Raw genomic sequence first — 8,513 nt, forward strand, 5'->3', positions numbered from 1 at the left:
AGAGCATGCTCGGGTTAATGTTTGACTCTCTTCCCTGCCAGAGAATTAATCAGTATAAAGTGCTGGATGGAAAGAGAAAAAAAAAACATAGGGCGTTACCGTAAGCGCGCCTCCACGAGCTAATGATTATGATGTGTTTTAATTGAAACTGGATTTTCCAGTGATGGCTGCCGTGCCAAAATAGACTAGTGACAGTAAAACGGTGAATACTGCAATGTAGGCTAGGAAATATAACTAAGGAATGATAGGAAGCGCTTTCTCATGTTATTCTATGGGAAAGTGTCTCCAAACTTTTGCCAGGAGTGCAGCAACAGTGTTTCCCACAGGCCTGCAATTCTATTTTTATTGAGAAAAGGCGAGCTAAGAAATATAAAAAAGCAAAATATGTATATGTATATATACGTTCCAAAAACATGCTAGGTTAATTGGCCATAGGTATGAATGTGAGTGGGAATGGTTGTTTGTCTATATGTGCCCTGGGATTGGCTGGCCACCAGTCCAGGGTGTACCCCGCCTCTCGCCCCAAGACAGCCGGGATAGGCTCCAGCACCCTACGTGACCCTTGTGAGGATAAGGTATGAGGTAGAAAATGAATGAATGAATGACTACGGACTAATGTAAGGTGTTGCTATGCATTCGCAGACAGTCCCGTTATAATGTGTTTATCAGCATAGGTAGCGCCACATATTGTGGGAAACACAAGCTAGTCAAATCCAAACAATGGCTCAACAGCATGCGAGCGTCGCCATGAAGCAGAGGTGTCCAAAGCTTTTCCAAGGAGGGCCACATACTGAAAAAATTGAAAAACTGAAAAAGTATGTTTTTCAACTCTGCCACTAAAATAACATTATTTATTTACATTATTTTTATTTTATGAGTTTATTCTTTTTTCTCCTAATATTTTGACTTTAGTCTTGTAATATTTAAAAATGTTCAAAATTTTTTATTCTTTGTTAGGTTTGTTTCTCTTGATACTATGACTTGAACATTTCGATTTTATACTACTAAAATGACATTATAAATATTAATATTACAAGTTTATTCTCATCAAATTGAAACATTTTTTTCTTCTTAAAATACTACTTTTTTCTGTTGATATTTTTACTTCATCCTTATAAAATTAAAGCTGTTTATATCCAATTCTGTTTTAAAGTTTCCAACTATTTAAACTTTATGGCTTTATTCCCATAAACTTTTGACAAAATTGTAACATAAACTATGAAGCAACCTAATTTTCCAAAAATTACAACTTTCAACTTTATCTGTTGTTGTTTGTCTTTTGCCAAAGACTAAACATTGTAAATCAGATTAATCACAGTTTTTTTAATGAATTAATCACGAACTATGCCCATTTTTATTGTATTTAATGAAAGAAAGAGATGACAGGATTAATTAATTAAATGAATTAACTTTATATTAGCTTTCTTGTTAGATTATATTATTAATATTTTTACATTATTCCTGTAAAATTACTTCAGATTTTATTGTGTTGCACAATGATGTTTTTGGAATAAGCAGAGGGCTTAAAAAAAATGTTGCGGGCCACAAATGGCCACCGGGCCTCACTTTGGACACCCCTGCCTTAAAGGTTCTTCTTGTGATCATATGTAAGCACAACATTTCTAACGTGAAACGTCCCCTTGATCCTTCCCAAAAGTCACAAGTTCTTCTGGTTCTTCTGGTTCCTGTTTCCCATGCCCATGCAGCGAAGAGACCGAGGAACCACGGCGGTCGGGATTAAAAGTGCAACTGCGCTCTTGCCGAACGACAAGCAGTAGAAAGCCACGAGATTCCCTGAGGAAAATGTCCAAGCATCCAAGAGACGCAGCAGCGCTAACGAGGCCACGATGCAGCCCGTCTTGAAAGCGCGGCTCGTCTTCCGGAGCGAGTGCGGGTCCAGGTCCAGGCCCAGGCCGAGACCCAGCAGGCTGCCCGTGTTGCGCAGGAGGCTGGCAAAGGGCGTGGTGTCCATGTGGACCCACTCGGCCTTCGTGCACCATCGCTGGGCCTTCTCCAGGGTCCACAGGAGGTCCACACCCATGGCCTTGAGCAGGAGGTAGAAGCCCACCGCAAAGGAGGTCAAGAAGGCCGCGGTGAAGGTGTAGGTCCTCAAGCCAGCGCTGTAGATCCACTTCACCCGGGACAGGATTTCAGCCACAAGCACGCCTGGCAGTGAGGTCCCAGTTAAAAGGGCGCCCTTTAAGAAACGGTCAAACAGGCCGGACTAACCTGCCACAATGCCGGCGATGACCTGGTGTGGGAAGTGGGCGGCCATGTAGACCCTGGACATGCACACCAGCAGCACCAGCAGGCCCATGAGCCCCCACAGCAGCACCTGCAGGACCCTGCACAGTGGGTAGACCTCAGGCTGACACCCAAGCTTTACAGGCACGCCAGCGGCCATCTTGACATCACTCACTTGTACAGTGATGGCGGGCATCGTTTCTCCGTCGCAATGGCGAGCAGTGCGGTCACCATCACGTACCAGACCCCCGCAGCGCCCATGGCATGACCAGAGGGACTCCCTGGCAACCAGAACTTCACGGGTCAACCGGACACCAACGTCACGTCCGCTCACAACAATAACTTGGACTTTGGAAGCAAACTGTACCTGGTCCAGTTTCACATGTGATGGGGAACTGGTGCAGCGAAGGGGCCGCCCCCGCCCTATAGAAGCGGGTCTCATGAACCCACCAGTATGGTCTCTCCCCAAAAAGAACCCTGTCACGGAAAGACCAGCAAAGTCAAAACCCCAACGCTTCTCTCTCTCCCGGGATTACCATTTGAGGACCAGGTTGATCCAGTCTCCGACGACAGCCACCCAGACCAGCCGGAGCCCCGTGTCCCTCCGTAGGTGGAACCAGACGGGGAAGAAGAAGAAGAAGGTGGTGTGCAGGTCGGCTACTGTGGAGGCCAGACTGAACAAGCCCTCGTATCCGCTGTATTTGGTCTGCAAGTGCTGCGCCAGCTGGACCCCCCAGCTGTGGAGGAGATCCATGATAGCGGACTGTTCCCTGAGGAGCATGCACCGGATCTGGGGTCTTTTTTGGGGGGTCAGTTAGAACGCCTCCAAGCTCTGTCCCCTCTGTTATGTCTGCGTGTGAGCCCCATTGGACTTTACTCAAGGCTAGCAGGCTTGTTTGCCTTTGGGACGGTACAGACGGGTTCCTTAACCTTTATACCCCCCCCGCGCTAAAATCCATCAGAGAAATCAAACTGACCATTGATGAGTCGGAAAGCATGTGACTTCTTAAGTGGAGGCTTCTGAGTAGACGCTTTCTGCTCGACTCACAAAAAAAAAAAAAAAGTCATCTTTTCCCAAACGGCTCCTCCGATTCACATTCATCTCTAATGTCAAAATAGGATGACATCCAATGATGATGAATACAAAAAGATCTTAACTACAAACACTAGACCAGGGGTGACCAAAATGTGGCCCGCGGCACATGCTAAAAATATTTCACCAAAAAAACCAACACCATCAAAAATGGATAAATCAGTAGCAATAACTCACCAAGATTTAAGGCAAAATATTGACAGAAAAAACGTGGAATCTCACAAGAAAAAGTCATAATTTTATGAGAATAACTATGTAAAATTGTGAGGACATTTTTTTTTTCATTTTAGCAACATGAAGTTAGAGCAGAAATAATTTTTTTTAGTAATTTTAAAAATAAAAAAGATTATGAGAAACAATCAAAACAATAGTTGGCATTTTTGGTTGCAGAAATGGAAAAAAAGTACAAAAAATATGGAAGATGGATGGATGGATGTAAGGATGATGCATAGAAGGATGGACAGACAAAGGGACAGATGGATGATTGATGGAAGAATGGATAGATGAATGGTAGGATGGATGGATGGAAGGACAGAACGATGATGGATGGATGGATGGAGGGACGGATAGATGGATGGACGGACAGATGGATGGATGGATGAACAGAAGACTGGATGGTAGGATGGATGAAGGACAGAAAGATGGACCGCTGGATGGATGGATGGACAGAAGGATAGAAGAATGCATGGATGGAAGGATGGACAAACGGAGGGACAGATGGATGGAAGAATGATAGATGGATGGAAGGACACAAGGATGGATGGACGGATAGATGGATGAATGGAAATTATGAAAAACAAACGACAAAAGAAAAGAAACTTGGAACTTTTGAAAAATGTGTTTTTAATATAGTTAATATTTATTTCTCAGTAATATTTTGAGAAAGAAGTTGATACTACTTCTACTACTACTAATAATAATACTTCTTTTTTACCTTTCATTTTTCACCATGTGGCTGGAAGACGTTTGGACACCCCAGGCTGTCCCAGATGAAACATCTTCAGTTGAAGGTGCGTATGAAAGCTGAACTGTACAATGAACGATGAAATATTCTAGAAATGTGCTGACAAATATCCACAAACTGAGGATTGAACCAGCAATCATCTGACGACCACCCTACTACACACTAAGCCAGGGGTGGGCAAACTACGGCCCGGGGGCCACATCCGGCCCGCCAAGTGTTTGAATACGGCCCGCCCAATCTTTCCAAAGTATTTCATTTAAACTCAACATACAACCTGGCATCATGGCCTGAGCCAACCTTTTGATGGTTTTATCAATTTCGTTTTTTGGCATGGTCTGTTGTTTACAAAGTGCTCCTGAAAAAAGGGACACAAGCACATAATAATAATAATAATAATAATTATTATTATTATTAGATTATTATAATTATTATTAGAACAATTGTGATTATTATAATTATTATATCAATGCTAATTATTATATTAATTATATATATTATTGTTATATTTGCATATTTTACATAATAATAATATAATAATTATTATTTTAATTTTATTGTAATTATTATAATATTTTATTATTTTTAAAATATTTAAATATAAATATAAAATAATAAATAATAGCAGATTGCATGACAATTTTACAGATACAATAATACCAGGTGGACTGTTACGTGTAAAATATATAGTCTACCCCCCCCTCCCCCCAGTAAATTTTGTCATATCAATGCGGCCCGCGAGTCAAAAAGTTTGCCCACCCCTGCACTAAGCCAACGTTACATGTGACATGCATTTCCACCAATAGGGGGCGACATTGAAATGGTCTATTCATTTCCAATGGGAAAAATGTCACAGAAAATCATGAATTATGGAAAATGTGAATATTTTCAGAAAAGTCTTGATAGATTTGATATGTATTTAAAATGTTGGCAAGTAATAATGCAGACAAGATGTATGAATAAGTGGAATGATTCTGAACCAGCAACCACGGGTTGGAAACCCAGCAGCTGACACAATTCAACTGCAAATCTAACAGAAAAAAAAGCTCATCCACTTCAAAAGAGTCGCTTCCAAGAGTCGTTTCGTTCATGGAAAACCCATCAGTACTCCTGATGCTGTCCTCCTCCTGAGAACCCGCCAAACCACTACGGTCTCACGTGCGAGAACTCCCCGCCCCCGATCCGTCAGACAATTATCAATCATTCAATCATTGATGACTTTATGTAATGAACCGGACCACGGAGATGTTTCCTCCAGATCATCAAACGACACTTAAATAACCGTCATTTGTTCATTTCTGTCACTAAAGTGTTTTGGTGCTCCCGTGCCGCTCTCCGGTAAATCTACCAGATGTGACGGACGTGTTTTTTCCACGCCGTGTTTGTGTGCCAGAGCTGCCCAACTGTCCCGGCCCGCAGTGTTTTATTACACATGTGCAAGGTCCAAAGATCAGCGTGAGCATGCGTCTGGGCGGTGGGCTCCCGGGCTATAAAAACAAACGCCGTGTCACCGCCGGCGACACTGTAGCCTCGCTGACGCCGCCGTCGCCGCCGCCGTCGCCGCCGCCTAACGATGCTTAACGCCATCATGGACGCCATGCAAGGCTTTGGGGTGAGCAGCACCCGCTACCTGCAGACCAACTACCAGGACGCCCAGGGCTTGTTCCTCTGGGTGTCCTGGGCGGCGGACCTCAGGAACACCTTCTTCATCTTCTTCCCGCTCTGGTTCCCGCTGCGGCCCTCGGTGGGAATCAAACTCATCTGGGTGGCGGTCATCGGAGACTGGCTCAACCTGGTGTTCAAATGGTGAGTCCACTGTGAGTCCGGTTCCAAAGATTTGGACTCACCGAGTTCGGGTTTTTGTGTCTTCAGGATTCTGTTCGGTGAGCGGCCATACTGGTGGGTCCACGACACGCCTTACTACGCCGACGGCGCTCGCCCTCACATCGAACAGTACCCCATGACCTGCGAGACCGGGCCAGGTAGGAAACAGGAGCTCCGGGGCACGGTAAACAAATCCTTCCCAAAACTTAAGACGCCATCTTTGCCACCCAGGGAGCCCTTCTGGGCACGCGATGGGAGCGGCGGGCGTCTACTACACCTTGGTGACCTCCATCCTCGCCATCACGGCCGGAAGGAGGAAACATGGCGGCAAGAAGTCCAACAACAACAGGTGAAGCTAATAATTTGTCGTCAACATTTTGTTTACGGTCTTTGAGCTTATCACGCTGGACGTCCTACCTGGTCTGGGTTTGGTTGATCATTGACTCATGTGGACTGTCCGGGACTTGTTTTCATGTCCTGGTATCTCCAGCCAACTTTTTCCCAGGATCGGGAGAAGAACGAGGCGGGATGAGTTCTTCAGTTACTGAAACGACTTTGCTGTTGTGCATTTCCAGATACCTGAAGCCGGTTCTTTGGACTGCGTTCTGGGCAGTCCAAGTGTGCGTGTGTCTGTCCAGGGTCTTCATCGCCGCCCACTTCCCCCACCAGGTCGTCGCTGGTGTCATCACAGGTAAGTTCCTGTAAAGTCGCATACCCCGAACATCAAGTCATGGACTCCTCTTCTGCTGCCAGGCATGATGGTGGCCGAGGCCTTCAACAGAACTCAGTGGATCTACAACGCCAGCATGAAGAAGTACTTCTACACCACACTCTTCCTCACCTCCTTCGCCGTGGGCTTCTACCTGCTGCTCAAGGCTCTGGGCGTGGACCTCCTGTGGACGCTGGAGAAAGCCCAGAGGTGGTGCGAGAAGCCCGAGTGGGTCCACTTGGACACCACGCCGTTCGCCAGCCTCCTGCGCAACATGGGCACGCTGTTCGGCCTGGGCTTGGGCCTGCACTCGCCGCTCTACGCCGAGACCAAGAGGACCGGCGGCGCGGTGGCGAAGGCGGGCTGCGTGTTGGGCTCGCTGCTTCTGCTGCACCTCTTTGACTCCTTCAAGCCGCCCACTCAGACCGCCGCCCTCTTTTACCTGCTCTCCTTCTGCAAGAGCGCCACCGTCCCCGTGGCGACCGTCAGCATCATCCCCTACCTCGTCAACAGGGCGCTGGGCCTGCACGGCAAAAAGTCGCTGTGAGCCACACGGAGCACTGGACAGACTCGAAAACCAGGAAGTGGCGTAAAGACTTGGTGCTAAACGCGTTCATGACAGCGAAAGCCGAAGAGAACAACGGGACTGAACGGTCCCATGATGCCTTCAGGCACCTGCAAGACCTCAGCAGCACTTGAGCGTTTTGCCAACTCTGCTCTTACTTGGCTTATTTTATGAACTGTTGTGTTATATTTTGGACTGTTTTTCATAAAATCTTAAAAACACAACTTGCAACGACTTCTTTTCAGACACAAAAATAATCTTTTTAACGGGGGAAGCATTAGCCAAAAGCAAAGTGGCGCCACTAGACGGAATGCTAACTACAAAATGTTAGCACAACATGTAACAAGTTTGTAAACAACAACTACTACTGCTACTACTTTGGGGAATAATAAACAACTACGTTACCTCTGGAACACAAAGCTTTAGCAGATTTACCGCAAAACAAGTGCCGCAAGGCATGCTGGGAAGCAGGAAGCACTTCTCATACCTTTCAACTGAAAACGACACAGTTGGCTGTTAACTCTTCCAATACCAAAGATGTATTTGCACCTTTTTATAATCCTCAACAATCGCAAACCAATGCCTGTCTCTTTAAGAGCCGTAGAAACGTCCACCAGGGGGCAGACGTGCGTTGGATGCCTATGCCGCTTATGCTTATTAAAACAAACCTTTTTAGTATCGTTGTTTAGATATCTGACTTATGCTGGAAAGGTATCCTTTCACAAAAACCTGCTTTTCTACACTTTTTTTTATTAGTTGGAAACTGATCTTTTCCTGAAACATACCTACTGTATGTTCTACTGATGATTACTAAAGAATGGAAAATGGGGAAAATAACTTTTTTTTTGGTAGGTTCCATGTTTATACATCCATGAAATAACACTCTGCGTGTCTCGAAAGATCGATCCGAATCAACAAAAATGTCTGGTAGTGCGCTAAAAAGCGCTAACAGTGAGATTAGCTTTGGGAAAAACTGACATTTCTGACTTTATTTGCTCATCTTCATTTTTCTCTTTTTAGTCAAAAATATTTCAAAATAAAACTCCTAAGAGCTGTAATTATAGTACGGTGAATGTAGGCCAGAGAGTACGAGACTGACGTTGCAAGCCCGACGATC

At 45.2% G+C, this 8,513-nt stretch overlaps 2 protein-coding genes across 2 annotated transcripts; one reads left to right on the plus strand and one right to left on the minus strand.

The window, feature by feature from the left end:
* Positions 1–957: 957 nt before the first annotated feature.
* On the minus strand, positions 958–3,182 carry g6pc1a.1 (glucose-6-phosphatase catalytic subunit 1a, tandem duplicate 1). Its single transcript, XM_058078238.2, has 5 exons — positions 2,781–3,182; positions 2,612–2,721; positions 2,420–2,525; positions 2,230–2,345; positions 958–2,166 (listed from the first exon to the last, which is right to left on the minus strand). Exons 1-5 carry the CDS (start codon positions 3,023–3,025, stop codon positions 1,658–1,660), a joined length of 1,086 nt encoding a protein of 361 aa, XP_057934221.2. The 5' UTR covers positions 3,026–3,182; the 3' UTR covers positions 958–1,657.
* Positions 3,183–5,622: 2,440 nt separating this feature from the next.
* Positions 5,623–8,302, plus strand: g6pc1a.2 (glucose-6-phosphatase catalytic subunit 1a, tandem duplicate 2). The gene is made up of 5 exons (XM_078788184.1): positions 5,623–6,104; positions 6,171–6,280; positions 6,354–6,471; positions 6,698–6,813; positions 6,876–8,302. The coding sequence occupies exons 1-5, from the start codon at positions 5,872–5,874 to the stop codon at positions 7,376–7,378; spliced, it is 1,080 nt and encodes a 359-aa protein (XP_078644310.1). The 5' UTR covers positions 5,623–5,871; the 3' UTR covers positions 7,379–8,302.
* Positions 8,303–8,513: the final 211 nt, after the last annotated feature.

This window comes from Doryrhamphus excisus, linkage group LG2 (genome assembly GCF_037039965.1).
Source record: "Doryrhamphus excisus strain RoL-2023G ecotype Guam linkage group LG2, RoL_Dexc_Guam_v1.1, whole genome shotgun sequence".
Lineage (NCBI taxonomy): Eukaryota > Metazoa > Chordata > Actinopteri > Syngnathiformes > Syngnathidae > Doryrhamphus > Doryrhamphus excisus.

Coding starts and splice junctions, on each gene's coding strand:
- g6pc1a.1 (XM_058078238.2), bottom strand. CDS start 3,025: ATGCTCCTCAGGGAACAGTCCGCTATCATGGATCTCCTCCACAGCTGG. Junction 2,722..2,780: donor ATCAACCTGGTCCTCAAATG/GTAATCCCGGGA, acceptor TTTCCGTGACAG/GGTTCTTTTTGGGGAGAGAC. Junction 2,167..2,229: donor CATCGCCGGCATTGTGGCAG/GTTAGTCCGGCC, acceptor CCTCACTGCCAG/GCGTGCTTGTGGCTGAAATC.
- g6pc1a.2 (XM_078788184.1), top strand. CDS start 5,872: ATGCTTAACGCCATCATGGACGCCATGCAAGGCTTTGGGGTGAGCAGC. Junction 6,472..6,697: donor AAGAAGTCCAACAACAACAG/GTGAAGCTAATA, acceptor GTGCATTTCCAG/ATACCTGAAGCCGGTTCTTT. Junction 6,814..6,875: donor CGTCGCTGGTGTCATCACAG/GTAAGTTCCTGT, acceptor TTCTGCTGCCAG/GCATGATGGTGGCCGAGGCC.